Source organism: Gambusia affinis, linkage group LG03, assembly GCF_019740435.1.
Source record: "Gambusia affinis linkage group LG03, SWU_Gaff_1.0, whole genome shotgun sequence".
Taxonomy (NCBI): domain Eukaryota; kingdom Metazoa; phylum Chordata; class Actinopteri; order Cyprinodontiformes; family Poeciliidae; genus Gambusia; species Gambusia affinis.
The window spans coordinates 7,725,936-7,743,731 of record NC_057870.1 but is presented as its reverse complement, the minus strand read 5'-3'; the positions used below and the strand labels follow the sequence as shown (position 1 = coordinate 7,743,731).

General features: G+C 41.2%; 1 protein-coding gene across 4 annotated transcripts in view; it reads left to right on the top strand.

Annotated features, from left to right (window-relative positions):
- LOC122827765 (leucine-rich repeat transmembrane neuronal protein 4) overlaps nucleotides 1-17,796 on the top strand; it is a 125,378-nt gene that overhangs the window by 46,793 nt on the left and 60,789 nt on the right. For 2 of the 4 annotated variants that reach the window (XM_044110738.1, XM_044110739.1), the window contains exon 2: nucleotides 1,934-3,474. In XM_044110738.1, the coding sequence (XP_043966673.1) occupies nucleotides 1,960-3,474 (1,515 nt within the window). In that variant the 5' untranslated portion in view covers nucleotides 1,934-1,959. Of the gene's footprint in view, nucleotides 1-1,933; nucleotides 3,524-17,796 lie in introns of all 4 variants that reach the window. The other 2 variants (XM_044110741.1, XM_044110742.1) reach the window with 1 other exon arrangement.

Genomic DNA, 17,796 nt, shown 5'->3' with positions numbered 1-17,796 from the left:
TACAAATGCCCTGTTTTGCTCCAACCCCTCCACCAAGTATATGATGGTTTCATAAAGTCTAAACTGTGTTTAAGCAGCCTCCTTTCAGTAGAACAATACATACGAGTTTATCTAAGCTAAGCATTTTTGAATTTTGAACTTGAGTGAATCAAATGCAGTTCAAAGTCCTTACAAATTGTGAACTACTCCTTTAAGTTGTTGCTAAATTGGGATCTTGGATCAGATACTAACTTCAGTGTTGTTAGTGGGCCTCTGCCACACTTTCCCACAGTGCTTACATTGAACACAACACAGGCATGGTTGACTTGCGAATAAACAGAAAATGTTTACGGCACAAATGACAAAAACCTTTAGCTTTTTTTTCTTATCAAGCTCTTGTGGCGCCCACCAACACAATGGCATCCTGAGTGAAGTGCCAGAATGCCCTTGTTAAAGAAAAAAATCTCCACTTGACGCAAGAACAACTGGTGGTACTTTTATTGTGTTTAGCGATACTCTAAATACATTCTGATAACTGTTTTCAGAGAAAATACAATGTGTGGTAGCGCTTTAAAAATAAACAAGAAAAAAAGTTGCTAAAGCAAAAAAAAAAAAAACCCTGATTGTTTCAAACACAAACTAAGGAAAAGAATTACTGTTGAAAATATTTATGAACTTAAAGTTGAGTTTACATTGACGCAGACAAGAGAAAACCAAGGCTGAACAAGCACTTGTGGCCACTTCTTTTACTTCTCACATCATGTGATGGATCCGGGAAAAACATTAAATCCAACTTGTTTCAGTGGCATGGCAACAAACCTGTGAGGTATGGTAATGGTGCTTTCTATTTATACCCAGAAGATTGATTCCCTGGTCAGAAACACAACAGGAAACGCCCTGAAGTCAGAAATGTAACTGAGAAAGACTGAGGTTGCATTTTGTATCCAATATGGCTGCCAGGGATTGAAAATGTACTGAAATGTCATTAGTTAGCAACTTTGACAGTTTCTATCATATTAAAGCAGTCAAACCTTATGTTAACTAATCTGTATTTGGAAAATTATCTCATTAGGGCTTTTACAAATAAATAAATAATAGTTAATAATGCACAATGGAACCACCAAAGCTTCTTTCGAACACACAGTTCCAATGAATAAGAACATCTTGTTGTTAATGAAACAATCAACTGGAAAAGTCCAAGCCCTGTGGTTTTTATTTTATTGGACCATTATCATGTCAAATCGACATTGTTGATCTTTTCACCATGTTATAATGTTATTCCCTCATCAAAAACACACCTGGAGAGTTGCCTTGATTCTCTCATGCAATGTTTGAGAAATCTTTAGTCCTCCGTGGCAACATTTCAGCTGTGCAAAACGCCAGGCTGAACCTGGCTACACCTTCTTGATGCAGCTCTTCATCTGTGAGTTTTTGTGTCACGGAGCAGCCCTCTGACATGGCTTCATCACTCAGCTCCTTCAGACTAGCAACAGCAATTAGCAAACTCCTGTTGTAGCTGTGCGTCTGCTGAGCTATTTCTGATTACAACGCTGGTAAAAAAAACACATTGTTAAAGGGTTAATAGAGGAGCCATATTATGATGGCTTCCTGAAGGTGGAGATTTTAAGGAGACAGAGGCCCAATTTAAAGATGTTTAATTCCAAAATAAAATTTCTTTTTAGTCATATTTGATATATAGACTATTACTTTTTTACAGCAACTGAACATAGTTACTTGATTGTGGTATAAAAGGGAACTGGAAAATACATAATACTGTCCCTTTAAAGTATCCTTTAGTGCAATGTCATTTGGAAAAACCTTAGTATTTACTTAGATGGTACTGATTACACAAACTTTCAGCACCACTATTCCAGAGCATTTGTTGCTTCTGAATATGTCTGCCTGAATCTGAATCCTGCTTTTGTATTATACTTGTCATTTTCTCTGTCTCTAGGTCTTTCTGTGCTTTTCAGATGGCTTATGTTCACAGTGGCAATACCCGCCTGGCTGCTTGCAGCGCCGAGCGGCACCCGGGAGCGCCGCTGCCCCTCGAGCTGCAGATGCGATGGGAAAATAGTATACTGTGAATCCAACGCCTTCCGCGACGTACCGAACAATGTGTCTGTGAGCACGCAGGGCCTCTCCCTCCGTTACAACAGCCTGGTGAACCTCAGAGCCCGGCAATTCGCAGGTCTCAGTCAACTGGTGTGGCTCTACCTCGATCACAATTACATCACTGCGGTGGATGGCCAGGCGTTCCATGGGATCCGGAGGCTCAAGGAGCTGATCCTCAGCTCCAACAAGGTCACGCAGCTGAAGAACAATACGTTCCATGACGTTCCAAATCTACGAAACCTCGACTTGTCCTACAACAAGCTGCAGGTTCTGAAACCCAATCAGTTCTTGGGTTTGCGGAAGCTGCTCAGTTTGCACTTGAGGTCGAACTCCTTAAAGACGATCCCCATGCGGGTTTTCCTCGACTGTCGCAACCTGGAGTTTCTTGACATCGGCTACAACAGGCTCAGGAGCCTGACGCGCAACGCTTTTGCGGGACTCTTAAAGCTGGTCGAGCTTCACTTGGAGCACAACCAGTTTTCAAAGATAAACTTTGCTCACTTCCCCCGCCTGACTAACCTGAGGGCCCTCTACCTGCAGTGGAACCGTATCAGGTTGCTAACCCAGGGCCTGCCGTGGATGTGGACCTCCTTGCAAAAGCTGGACCTCTCGGGAAATGAGCTGGAAGTGCTGGACGCCAGCACGTTTCAGTGCCTGCCCAACCTTCAGACTTTGAATCTGGACTCCAACAAACTCAGCAACGTCTCCCAGCGGACAGCGGAGACTTGGATTTCCCTAAACACCATCAGTCTGGCCGGGAATTTGTGGCACTGTAACCCCAACATATGCCCGCTGGTGTCCTGGCTCAAAGCCTTCAAGGGCAACAAAGAGACTACGATGATTTGTACTAGCCCTAAGGAGGCCCAAGGAGAGAAAGTGACAGATGTGGTGGAGACTTATAACATCTGTACAGCAACCCCGACCCCAATCCCCTCAACGACTTTGCCTTTCACTTCCCCTTTCCAGCCTGATTTGCCGCCTCTTCCCACGCAGCTGGTGGCGGATAAAAAGCTTACCTGGAATACGACGGCCTCGCCAACTCCTTCCGAGGCCTCCACCTCTGCGCCATTGCCCGACACCGACTATGTGTCCTTCCACAAGATCATAGCCGGCAGCGTGGCACTTTTCTTATCTGTGGCTATAATTCTGCTGGTTATCTATGTGTCATGGAAGCACTATCCCAGCAGTCTGAAACAGCTCCAGCAGCGCTCGGCGGTCAAAAAGCGCCAGAAACAGGCACGACAGACTGAGCGCTCCTTTAATTCCCCCCTGCAAGAGTACTATGTGGACTACAAGCCCTCCCATTCAGAGACTATGGATATGCTGGTTAATGGGACGGGACCTTACACGTACACCATCTCAGGCTCCAGGGAATGCGAGGTATGACCGTTGTCCTCCAAAAATCCATTTCCAGTGCGAGGCAGGCGAGGTAAATTTTCTTAACACTCTGTTGGATATATATATATAAAAAACAAGCTGTTTTCTTCTCTGCTCTTGTCTGCTTTGGGATGAGGAAACAAAGGTCAGTGCACAGTGACTTGATTTCCAATATGCTGATTGTCTCAGTTCCATATGACCAACCTGCTGTTCATGTAATGATAAATGATCAAATATGAGTCTTATTTTGGGGTGAACTGCAATGCACTATACATAAAGCAGGTCTATTTTCATTACTTACATGAAACACTCCCTGTTTGTTTAATCTGCGCATTAGCGGCCAACCTTTTGGAATAAAAACAATGTATTAGCTCGAGTCACTGTGCAGGTGTTTCTCTCCTATCCCGTGTGTTTGCTACAAGAGGTGTGGTAACAAACGCACCCGAGCTGTGTGAGTTTTCGTATTTGTTTTCTGTCGTATAAAGTCTGTAAATCTTTGCAAACCTACCTGCTGATGATCACATATCTCACCGCCTTCTCTTTGCCTCCAGCGATTGTGTGCTTAGCATTTTCCTCATTGGTTCCATTTACAAAGTTCAAACAGTCGTTGCGCGCTGGAGAACACCATAACGGCCTGTAGCCAAACAAAAGATAAATTATGCATTTGGGCTGGGTTTCTGCTGGGCTATGGCGTGCTGCTGCAGTGGGAAAACTGCATTATGCTGCTTTTGTTTAAGTTCATAAACACGAGACACACACACACGGCTGATACCTCTTCTTTTCCCTCACACTTTTCAAAATTAAATCAGACTAAACTATTTTGTTCTAAGTCAGTTAGGAGTTACAAAAGCTACTTCTGTTTTCTTAAAGCCAAAAATAGAGAAAGCTTCTTAAAATACTTCCTGTAAAGTCAGCATATTGCATATGTTAAACTTACTATGAATTTTTGACAGTCTGGGAAATCTCAGATGATGATGTCATGGCATTCTGGCAGTCTGGTTCATCTTAGAGTACAATTTCCAGATGCCTGAAGGTAATGCATTCATCTGTTCAAACAATTATTAGCAAGTGGTAGCACCAGGGATTGTCAGGTCGTCTCTTCAGGAAGGATATGGGTTCTGTCTGGCAAGAAATAAATGTATTTTAATACAAAATGTATGCATTTATGCAAGAACAAAGCAAAAGATTTTGTAAAGATGCTGGCTCAAGCTAGAGGGGTGCGAATTTGCATATTTTGGTATCAATCAGATTCCAAGTAAATACAAGGCCAGTATCGCTGATACCAATACCAATACCTTTTGTTATGTATATTTGATATATAATCAAACTTCTGACCTTTAGGGGTTTTTGTGATTTGTTCTGTGAGCTCTTTTACTACACAGATTTGTGACAAAGTGTGTAGGTGTCTACAAAATGCCTAAATAATATTTCAACATGCTAAACAGAAACAACAGAAGAAACAAAACAAATTTGTATGCTTGTTGTTTTTTTTTCTTAAAAGGTGAAAAAAAAAAATTGTATTTCAGAGCAAATCAAAACAACTTTTTTCTTCTGTGATACATACGAGAAACTAGAACAAAATAATAAAATAACATTTCAAGAGGGAATCTGAAACTTAAGTGTCGATCTTATCGAGCCTTTGAATTTGAAGAAAAGGAATAACAGCAAAAGTCCTCTCTCCTATGCTGTGAACAGATATGGTTTTGGTAATCCTGACTTGATACAGGAAAGGTTTAGTCTGATTTAATATCAGAGAGAAAAAAGGTTGTGTCTTTCTGTACATTGTGTGTATATATCTGGTTTCAAGTGGATGTGAAGCCTCTGGTCATTTTTGAACATAGAGTTCTCATTCTTTGTAAAAAAAGAAAAAAGAAAAGCATCAATTTGCTAATGCTTAATTGGACACTTTTATGGCCTTGTAACCCCAGTGTTCCGGATCTGTCTCCTGTTTCTTGCCTCCTGCTCTCTGGTTCAGTCTGATTAACAGGACATGTTGTGGAGGGGAAGCCGTAATGTCACTGGACCCTTCTGTTTTACAAAACAGACATGCTGCGGAGTATAAAAAGGCATCTCTCTTTTCAACTGTATCTGTCTGTGCAGCTCAAAAGACAAACTTTAATCTCCCTCCTTGCCACACAGCTCGTCCCCTACATTCTACATGCAGCCTATAAATAATTGTAGAATATTGAGAGGTTTCTGCTTTGGATCTTGCGTTTTCAACTGAAGTCACCAGAGAGACATCGTTACACACACACACACACAAAAAGAAAGGAAAAGAAAAAAAAGTTTGCTTGTTTCCTGTTAGGTTCTACAAGAAGCACGCTCAGGTAAATCAGCTCTCGTCAGATTGTCTGTGACAGAACGTTTCTCAAGCAAGAGGAAAGCCTGAGGTGAGATGCTCACCTTATCAATCTAGCGGCTTTCGTGTGAGAATGTGGCGTGGGAGCATTAAACGGCAGACCTAATGGGGCTTTTGCTAGCTAGAATAACTAATAGCCCATCAGAGGTAAGGAGCCGAGTCGTCCCTCAGCTTTGTTATTCCGTGCCCTCTGCAGCTCAGGGGAGCGGCTTGAGCTGTTAAAAAAATGTAATGGGATTTTTTTTTTTTCATTTCATGCCAATCTCCGAGATTCGAAAAGGAGAACTCTGAGATTTTAAACCGTTTTCCTTTTTTCTTCTTATTCATATTGAAGTGAAGTTGGAACATTCTGTGCTGCGATTGGAAATGTACATACATTCATCATGAGCGTTAATGTTTAATGGGAACTTGTTCTTTTATTTTACACAGTGGAAAGATTACGCAACTGCAAAGTTTTGAAAAGAATACGGTGCACATGTTTGAGTTTTAAGGGGGTTTTCTCTGTCCCGCTCACAATTAAAAATGTATGCATATAATCACGTATATACATGCTTCCCAACTAGCACTTGGTCATAAACTGGACAGCAGCCACATGTGTTCTGCAGTCATCAACCAGCAGAAACACAAGAGATTGGTTAAACATGTTAATTCACTGGCATATACACAGCGCTTAAGCATGGTCCATAAATTTTCCATAAAGTTGAGGCATAGCTGTCTTCTTGGTTTGGTGTATTTGTTTAAAATAGTTTGAATTGGTAATCTTGGAGGTGTTTAAAACTGTCCCCTTAAAACTTTCTCAGAGTGTAGTTATACCTTTGTCCATTCTAGAAATGTAGACCTCACTATTCTGTGGACAGTGACAGTGTTGTGCCAGCAGATATCATCTTAAAGGGAAAGTATTTATTTGTTTTCCAGGCACGTAGAGCCAATTTATAGCCCAATCAGGTAACTATGTTATCTTTGCAATTTAACGCCTTGAAAGTGGGAATCTGCCTCTTTAAGAAACTCTTGTTCTTTCAGACACTCTGTCATCAGGAAGTCATCACAACATCACTCCTCCATTAGCCTTGAATGGTTGCCATGGGAGATTAAAGGATCAAACATTCATGTCAGAATCACAGCAACACTCTAGGTGATAAATTTTGCTGGACGATAAATTGTTCCAGAAGTTATTGCGATGGACGATAATATTGTTGTTTTGAAACCGTTTTTAAGTAATATGATGGTATAATGGCATAATGATAATAATAATAATGCAAGGGCACCTTCTAAAAGATGATTAAACTTTAATTAACACTGGAACTGGAACATTTTAAATATACAAAATAATTAAACAAGACAACAAATAAAATACATTTTTGAAGTCTTTGTAAACAATATTGTCCTTGAAAAAAGGGCTAGGTGAGACCAAAACACCACACTGAAGAATTTTATCATCCAGTTATTGGTAGTCATTTCCATTGGCATTATTTATTGTTTCTCTTTTTTGTCTCTCTTTCTGAGTTTGTTTTAATTTATCTTGCGATTCATTGATTATTGTGACAATAAAAGGTACATTTTTGATGAGGGAATAACATCATAACATGATGTCGAGCTCAAAAAAGTTGATTTTACATAATACTGCCCCTTTAAGACTGACGTGAGCCAATCTTAGCTCAGTTCCTGAACATTTAAACTAATTTCTTGTCAAATATTGTTGTCAGTTTGGACCAGATGGTCAGATTTCTAACAAGACGATGATCCCAAACACATCAAAACTGATTTTGGAATTGATAAAACTGGCTGAAATGAAGTTAATATCTTCAGCCCTACTGAAAACGTTTCAGCTAGGTCTAAGACACCAACATTACGAAATGAGAAGAAATGGATCCTGTTGGTGTGTACAAAAGGCTTTTGGGTGGAGGAGCAACTTGGTAAAGGACATTAAATGGAAAATAATGTGGATTTATTTATGTTTATTTGCTTAAATTTCACCCTGTGGGGACATTTTTGAAATGTCGTTTTTAAAAATCCATGCAATTGAATAATCAGTAAACCATGACAAAAAGAACAGGTGAAGTAATTCGTTATAAACTCCAAATTTCCATGGCACTCTTCCCCATGATGGGTGCAACGCTACGGCCATACCTCACACTGTTATGTCTGAAATCCATTTAAATAAGCATTTATTTTCATCAGTTGTATTTATTAGCTTGGTTTCATAACAGTTGGCATAATCCAACTCCGCAAAATAAGGCGGACTACACCTCCAGAGTTTACAAAAAAAAACAACATAATTTTATGTCCACCAAAAAGGGTTGGATTCATTTCTGCACCCGGCATCCCTTTAACTACTTCTTTTCCTTCAGAGTCCTGAGAGTCGCCGTATTAGCAGCGCTGCGCGCCGTCTCTTTTGACATGCGAGAAAGCCTTTTCTGATCACAATGACGGGTAAGCACAGTCTGCAGGAAGATGAAAGTGGGAGAGACGCTGCATTGAAAAGAGCGGCTCCGGGGCCAAAAGCCACACTCAGGAGGGCGTTCAGTAAACGCTGGAATCCAACTCGCCCCCTCAACACACACACACACACACACACACGCATCTTTTTAGCTTTCCAAGATAGAAAGCACTTAAGCTATTAGCTGCATTTTCAATTAGGAGAGAGAGCTTTGTAATTGAAGCCCGTTATCTTGTGCACATGCCCAGACCAACAGACGTGGAGTTAATTTGTTTCTATAGATTTCCTCCAGCACAGCTCAGCAGGTCGGTTTCGACGCCGCAGACTGAAAGTCTCGGGGTGTGAATTTTGATGAACACTTTGAACTCTTCTTTTGCGAGGTCTTCCTAGAGCGCTGTCACAAAGTGTGGTGTGAGGCGGGGGTGAGGCAGACGCCGCAGACCCAGGTTGAAATGAATGAAGATGATTTAATGGTGAAAAAAAAACACAATCCAAAATCCAAAAACATCCTGGCAGCACAGCTGAGCTGAAGACAAAGGCTCAACACTGGTAGCAACAGGTCAGCCAATGGAGAGCTAGACAGACAGATATAACACATATGACCAAGACACAGAGACACCAGTAACATTAAATACACTGGAGGTAATCAGGGAACGAGACACACCTGGGAACAATCAAGGAGAAGACAGGACAACACGGAGACTCAGAAACTTCAAATAAACACACAGAAAACTCAAATCCTGACAAGCGTCTTATTTGAAGGGGGCGACGAAAAAACATATATTCTCGCCATTTCTGTGCTCATATAGAGCAGGCACGGTGGTGTCTGTCCACCCACAAACCACTTCCTGTGAAGTGACTTCAGAAAATGTGAAAAGGTGAAAATCCCAGCATCGAAGCCGCAGGCGAAAGCTTTGTGCCCGGACAAAATGTGCAGGAATTAATAAGGTGAGGAGTTCCTGCTCACAGATAATTAAAGTGGGCCGTGTGAACGCAGATGATGTGAGGAGAAAGTCATGCCGCTGCTGCCTGCGCCTAGCCGCACAAATCCTGTCTAAAATAATTACATTTAAACTCCACCAATTTTCAGGCTGGAATTGTGCGAAAAGCGTTTGTGTGTGTGTGTGTTTTTTTTTTCTCTCTCCACGTTCAGATGAATTTAAGCCAGGATGAGGCATGTTCATAAAGTTTCCACTTTCCCTTTTGATTTGCGCGCAGAATGCTGCCGTCTGTCCCTCCGGCAGGTCTTATTAAACGGGAAAAACTTCACCGCGTCGCCTTGGACAGACCCTGAAAACACGGCGGGGGCTCTTTTTTTATTTACCAAACATTTGTCTAATTTGGAGGCACTAGGAAATGAGCCCTGATTTTAAAGTGTCAGGAATAAGAAAGATGATGGATGATCAAACCACGCTGTCTTCTCCTGCCAAGATGACAGCTTGCACTTCAGCTGTGCGTAAATTCACAGAAGGGAGGCTGCCATCAAGCGCGGGGAGTTTTGACAGGTTGCAATATTTGTTGCCAAATTAATGCTCGCCACTTAAGTGGAAGAGCTTGTTAGAAAGGGACGTTTTTAGTTATTTATTTTTTTTCTTAACTTCACTTTGGACATGTTGTATGGGACAGCGTTCATTGATGAAATGCTGACACGTTTATTAAAATGTGCCATTCAGTAACACGAAGTGAGTGATGAACATAATAAGCGCCCAGACTGACAAATGAGGCACGTTTGTTCTTGTACCTAAAAAAGCTCTGACCCCTGCCATTAATTCCCATTTTGATTGCTTGTCTTCTTGTTTAGAGGGATTGAAAATCGGCGTTAGTGTGAGACTGGCTGTCGGTGATCCATGACTGGTCACCTGATGACTCTGTGTAAAAGGAGCTCTGGTCGACTCTCTGCTAACCCAACTTACATGTTTAAAGAATAAACTTTAATGTTTTTTGCGTGAGTCGACCTTTGACCTTTAAACTTTGATCCGCTCTGTGAATTAATGCATAGTGAGGTTGTTATTGGTGTTTGAACTATTCAAATCGTCAGTGTAAAGCGATACATAATGTGTACAAAAATATTCTGGAAGCCGTTCTGTACATTTACGTTGGATTTTCACCTTTGCCACATTCAGTGTTAAAGTGTCATACAGGGCAAAACTCTGCTGGTCTGGCTAATTTCAACTCCCTTAAACTCATCGGATAAACAATACGACGCAGCTATCATGATGCTCAAAAGTCGGTTTTTGATTGGCTGAATGATCCTGGTGCAAGTGAACCCACAGAACCGGGCCAGTCTTTATCGCTGTGGTTGTGATAAGAGTTTGTCTCATCATCTGCAGTGCTGGTTTGTCTTTTGAATAAAGCTCTCTTAGACTTTTGTTTTTCTCACTTCAGATTTAAGCCTAAGCCTTCAGAAGCTTTTTTCTGTGGGCCAGTGGAACCAGCTGTGTCTCTAAGCCAGACGTAAGATCATAAGTGGTCGTATCTGTAGGAACGACTCCAACCCTTACACTCAGCTTGGTAATCCTGTTTGCTTTGTTTTGTAGTGTGTGATTAACTTTATATAAAAAAAGTCGAGTGTTTCTGAGTCTTGCTCCACGGGAACCGTAGTTTCAGATGTTTCCTTCTTTAACTGCTGATGGAGGGTCATTAACAGACTTCTGCTGAACTTGACGACCTGCTGACGACGCGATTCATCCAGTGGCAGCGGGTTTGCTGAAGCAGAAACACAACTCAAAACATGCAGGACAGCTGATCTGCAGGGGCTAGGATTCAGTGACACGCTTTTCACATCAAGCAACTGCGTCCAACCCGTAAAACGCCGCCGCCGTAAATGACATTTTAGTGCGGTTTTACAAGTTCCGACGCTTTCCTCTCGCCAGAGTACATAACGGAGCGGGTCTGAGCTGATAAAATGCTGACGCGTACGCCCAAGTCACCTTCAGTTGTTGTGCTGCGCTCAGAGCCATCAGCTTAACAAGCACATGAAGACTTTTTATGCCCTCAGTCTCTATCAGACTGCTGAGTGGCAGCCCAATTTACAACGAGATTTTGGGGATAGCGCTACGGCCGGAGCCGCGCTGCAAGCAGCTCAGCGAGGCTTTAGCGCCCCAGCGGTGCACACAACCTTTAAAAAGTGTTCAGTTAAAATTTTTCACATTTTTAATCTGCTTTATCTAGATTTTGTTTTGCAAACGGGTAAAAACAAAGTAGTGAATGAAGGAGAAAGAAAATGATGAAAGAAGAGCTATACATGTGCTGTGCATTGAGATGTAGACCTGAACTTTGATTGCTCTGGTCCAAACCCTTCTAGTAGCTCTTGGGTGTATATTTAGGACCTTAGTGCTATTCTCAAGTGTACTTTTCAAAGATTGCCTTGTGTTTAGCTCCATTTACTTTTCCATCAACTTACAACTTCCCTGTTTTTGTTGCAGGAATTCTGCATATTGCCTCCTTGTTTCACCAATGGAATATGAATTAGAATATGAGTGTTCAAAGGTCAACGCTTCTTCCAAAAAGCTTTTTATGCAGAATAAACGTACAAAAAAAAAAAAATAGACAAAACAACCCATACATTTTCATTTAGTTAGATTAGGGCAGCAGTCCAAAGGTCCAGACCACAAGTCCATCACAGAGGCATCAAAAATAGTTTACTCTCTTGTGGCTTACGATCAACATTACCCATTTATTTTTTTTTGCACGAGTCATGATTTAAATCTATGTAGGTTGTTTTGTATTTCTCATAACATACCACAAACATTTCCGATTTAATATGACATATCAGTACAGTTATGTTCAATGATTATCACCCGTTGTCTTTCAATTTCTAAAACAACCCAATATGTCTATTAGAAATCAGAGTATTTAAACGTAGTCGTACTGGAAAGTTTCTCCAAAAACAATGAGTGGAGCTATGTAAGCCGCCAGGTTTCTAAACAGGAGCAGGTTTTCTCCACTTCAGCAATTTGACTGTGTTGTATGTTTGTCTGTAGAAATCAGTAGACGGTGGTTTTCTGACTAACTTTTGCTTCATCTTATGATTGGCTGTGGTTGTTTACACAAATTTATATTCAATTCAATCCAAACATTCTTTTATTACTTCCAGAGTAATTAAATCTCGCAATAAATGTTACCATTCACCTTCTTCTGCGAAGACTGACTCCAGAGGCTGATTTTAGATTAGAAACTGTAACGGTATGACAACAGATCCTGAGAAGCTTCTGACATGAAGAAGATAAAAATGTTTTGTTCTTTTCCCCCAAGTATGCAGTTGAAAGAGGGGAATTAGTACACGATTTACAGAACAACAAATCTCAACTGGATGTACAAGACCTGGAAGTTTCTAGTTCTGAATCTTTTTGTTTTTGTAGAGGTGCCTTAAGAAGACAAAATTAATGGAGAGAATGTAGCATTTTTACTATTTTCATTTAATTTTTCTTTTGTTTTGTTTAGTTTGTAAACCTTTTTAGTACATATTTAGCCTCCTGTTTCACACTCCAATCAGGTATGTGGCGGTAAAGCTACAAAATATAGCTTGCTAACCGCCATTAAAAGAAGAAGAAAATACTCAGACTTAGAGTCTCTAGGAAGGTTATCATTGGTTTTGTCCACTTTCCATTTTAGGTGACGGTTTTAACCGTGCTCCACCTATCATTCCCCTCTCCTGTCCCTATCCGGTTTTTACTACTTTACATACAACTAAAGGAGTCTAGAAAGTATTTGAACCCTTAGAAAACTCCTAAGTCTTTGGAATACTGAAGATGATAATCGATGGCTCTGCATCGGTATTGGTTGTGGCACATAAATGTAGAAATAGTTTCCGTCATGCGTGGTATAGAGCAGCTGAAACCAGAACAGATAGCTCGGCTTGGCCTGATTGTTCAACATGAATCCAATTTAACAGCCCCTCAAACAAAGCCTGGTGTCTGCTGCTAGTCTCCTGGGTGCCTCGGAGAATCCTCATTAGAGCCTGTTACATAAAACCCCAACAGAAAGATTCAACGTCGTGGTTTGTGGCATTACAAGATGTGAAAGTGATAAGTCACTTATACGGACAATTCTTGGACATCTTCTAATGGTTTAAATCTAGTTTGTTGTCACTCACAGCAAATTGCGTCCACTGCTGAATGCATAAGCAAAACGGCACCGACTTACGTGCGGGTATTCTGCAAATCGAATACTTTAAGACCACACCATATTAGTTTCCAAACGCTTGCTGGGTACAGGAAGCATGCGTCGCCCCTGATCCGTACTGTATATGTTTCAGCACTCTTCTGAAAATGCAGCGATTTCACACTGCGTTAAAAGGCTCCAGTGGGATTCATTTGCACAAATGCACATAATCAGACTGCAGACCTATCTTTAGTTAAGCACCTCTCTGGCTGCTGTGTGCGTGGGGTGAGATCTCCTCCAAAAACATATTCGGCAGTGTGTATGATTCAGACTTTTGACAGATGTTTCTCTCAGGGAATGTGATGTCGGTTCTAGTGAGGAGGTGGGAACCATAAAAAAAATAAAAATAAATAAAAATAAACACAAAACTTAACAGCAAAGGAGGCCACGGGGTATCTTTTTAATAATGGCTTGTAGTCTTGCGTTGCCGGTTAAAAGGAATGTGACAATTCCTTTGTTTTCGCAGTGAGCATTCTTGGCATCTCGTCGTCAGCCCGGCTGATGTTTTCGTGATTTCATTGTGCTCATTATGATGTGCTAATGGCACATGTTGCGGCCAGCTAATAGCTTAATCTGGCACAGGCGGAAAATCTGATGTTGTTCCTCCGAGCTCCAGCAAAGACAATATTGAATTTCACTCGAGGTTACAAGTGCTTATTTACAGAGCACATGTGATGAAGTGCTGTTTGGGTCTCTGATCACTGATCATTAGCTTGCAGATTGTTGAAGAGCCAGCCGAGGAGGGGGATCGCTGCAGGAGAGTCGCGCCGCTGAGGGGAAAATCAGTAAAAGTCGAGGCTTCGTTGACCTCCAGACATCAGCCTTAATTTGACGTCGGCATTGATTTACAGCATAATTAGCTTTGATACAGACGTGATGTTATGCAGTAATGTTGGAAAATGTTCTGGAACAAAGATGAAGTTATAAAATGCTTTTTATTTTGTCTTACTTATTGTGCCTTGTATGCTTAGTATATTACGGGTGGTGGGGAAAGACCCCAAAGACAAGTAAGGCTAATGGATCTTTATTATCACCACAGAATCTCCTGCATCCTGTATATCAGCATGTTTAATGGCGTTTGAAAACTCTCCTCCGCTTTTACCTCAAGGCTGTTTCATCAGCTGAGCTTCGGATTGACTGAAAGCAGTTTATTTGAAGTACGTGTCGATAGCAATGAGCGGAAAGTTTACTTTTCAGCGTGGCAGACGTATCCGCTTGCAGTGCGACCGGAAAAGTTGGGAGTGAAAAGAAACGGAAGGTGGTGGAGGAGTTCTGTTTGTGCAAAGTTAAAACGAAGGGAGAGCACGGCTGGTGTTAAAATCACAGAGTTGACACAACGATTCAAAACTGAAATAAATGACATGATCTAAGGTAATGAGAAAGACATAGTAGCCTTCCTTCAGCCAGCTGACTGGCAGTGTGCAGCTGGGATTACTAAATGCTTCGTACAGCTGAGAAAGAACTGCAGTGACTTTGGCACTTTGCTCTGATTCGCATTGAAGCGGCTTTAAAGAGCATTAACTTTAACTTTTTAAAAGCTTTTGTGTACTTTGTGTACCCTTTGAGCCTAATTAAATCAATTACCACTCCAGTCGCTGACTGGAACCAATTTTTGATCACAGGAAACAGCCTGAAGTTTATCAAATATATTCAGTAGCTGGGCTACATTTGGCTTAAATGATTTGGTCTCATTTATTATTAATTTTGACAGACACATACATACATAGATGGATGGATAGATAGTCCCAGACTATTCATTTCATCAATTCCCTGCTGCCTGATTGATCTGAATAATTTTCCCTATGGTGCAATTCTTGTAGAGTAAAACTGCACGAATCGTAACCCTGTGTTTGAATTTATTTTGGGTCTTTTTCCAAATTCAGTTTTACACACATAAGCCCAAACGGATTTATTCATTTGCCTAAATCTTTTAAAACTCGGGGCTGATGCTTCTAGAAGATCTCTGGTCTCTCTCTCTCTCTCTTTTTTTTTTTTTTGACATTTGACAAACACAGAGAACACCGAGGAAATTAAAGGACGTCAAAAGGAAAATTGTAGATTTACACAAGTTGGGAAAGTCTTTCAGAGCCACTTCTAAACAACCACACAGCTCACGACCAACAGTTCAAACAACGGCGCACAAGTAAACGTTGTTTAGATGATGGGTCAGAGTGAAGCAAGTTTTACATCACTACGAACAGAGAGGGAGAGAGTTTCAGAGAGTTTCAGCCCCTGCTTCAAATGTGATGCATTCAAGCTCCGCTGGAACTTTTTGCTGCCCACATGGTGAAGCCAAACGCTTTCTGGAGAAAAAGGAAAATGGTCCCACAAGACAAACAGAAAGAGAGAGTTTCAAACAGATGAGATGTTAGACAACAATGACAAGGAGTCTGGGAGATTCCTTAGAACCTAAGGACATTGCATGGCACTGTTTAGTTTCTATTTGTACTGCTGTGTCACATAAAGTGGGTGGAAGAAAAATGACCACTTCCACATTCTTTAACTTACTGCAACTCAACAGCTACATGACGGAAACTTGGTTGTTCCAACAGGACAATAGTTCCAAGCAGACTGCTTTTGCAGTCGGATGAACAAAAGTAACATTAAGCTAGTAGAACAGCATTCTCAGTCTCAACCTTAAACATGTTAAAAATAAGTCGCACTACCTTTAAAAGCTGGTGAAAATCCAAGACAAGTTCAAAATTGTGCATCTGTCCTAGGACTCACTGCAGTTTCTGACAATAACTGTATACATGCCTGAACAGCAGACTGCCATACAACACTAACAACCAGAGCTCTTTAATATGCTAAATCCTAACGTTTAGGTGATTAAATATAACTGGCCAATTCACTCAGTTGTTTCTTAATGTACAGAAATGAGATGGCCTTCATTATTCTTTCATGTGTGCATTTGTTTCAAGTGAAAATGGTTGTCCTCAGGCAGGGGAAACAAATATTGCAAAGAGGAATCTGAAGAGCTAATGGATAATGAGGCAAAGAACATTCTTAAAGGGGCAGGCAGTGTCAAGCTCACAAACAAATTGAGGTTAGTGAGCTTTACGTCATGTTGCAATGTCATTTCCTCATCAAAACACACCTGGAGTGTTGCTTTGATTCTTTCAGGCATGTTTGAGAAATCCTTCAATCTCCATGGCAACCATTTAGCTGTAGAAAACGTCTTGTTGGAGCTAGCGCCACCTTCAAGGACGACGCTTCTCCCTAGAGCTGGATTTTCCAGGCTTCCGCTTCATAGAGCAGCCCTCCAACACGCCACTCCTTCAGACTAGCCAGGAGCAATTAGCAAACACCTGGTGGAGCTGTGATTTGCTGAGCTCATTATACGAGCTACTTCTGAATGCAACGCTGGTAGAAACGTTGAAGGGTTAATAGAGGAGGCATGTTGTGATGGCTTCCTGAGGGCGGAGTTTCAGAAAGAGCAGGTGTTTTCAAAGACACAAAGACCCAATTTTAAAGCATTATAACGCTGTGTTAAAGTTTCTTTTAAGTCATATTTTATACATGCGGCACTTTTATAACAATTGATGGCAACATAGTTACTTGAATGTGCTGTAATAGGACACTATATGCCTGGAAAACACATGTTACTGCCTCTTTAAGCATAGCAAGGCTCAATCTGACTGATGACATGGACACAGGTGGTCTCCAAAGAGTTCTGGAAACTCGGCGATTATTGATTGTGACGGAAGACAAAATAAAAAAACCTTACGTGTATGGGGATGTTCTGTCCGCTAGAATTCATCCAAGTGTACCAAAGCTAATTGATTGCTGAAATCAAAGTAGATCTTTATAAAGGATTATGAACGTTTCAGTCGCCAGGTTAATTTGATCAGTAACATTTCAGGCTCCAAATAATAAAGATCTGATATTCGCTCGCTCGTTTCAGCATGAGAGTTAATCGACGTTAACACTGTAAATTTCGCTCGTGTACAAGCGGAACCCGAACACGCGCCGGTCCGTCTGACATCCAGCTGTTCGGGTAACGGGTCCAGAGGAATTATTCATCAGGCCTTCCTTCCTCTCTGCTCTCAGAGAATCCCATGGCTAGAAAGGATACATTGTTTGTCTCACTTGCCAGGACTTGCCAGGGAAATTTCAAAAGATTGAGCCACACATGGAAGGAAGCTCTTTTTAATGGCTTCTGTCCAGAATCTTGTCCTTTGGGTCATGGTCTGTATCTCTTAACCTAAGGTGACGGTCGGGACGTTGACTCTTCGGGGCAGCTCTGTCTTCACCTCAGCTCCCACTTCACTGCAAACGAGGCTCCAGTCCCTCCATCCTTAACCTGCAAATACTTTGGAAAGCAGTTAGATAAATTGAGAGTCTTTACACTTTAGATACTTTTCTA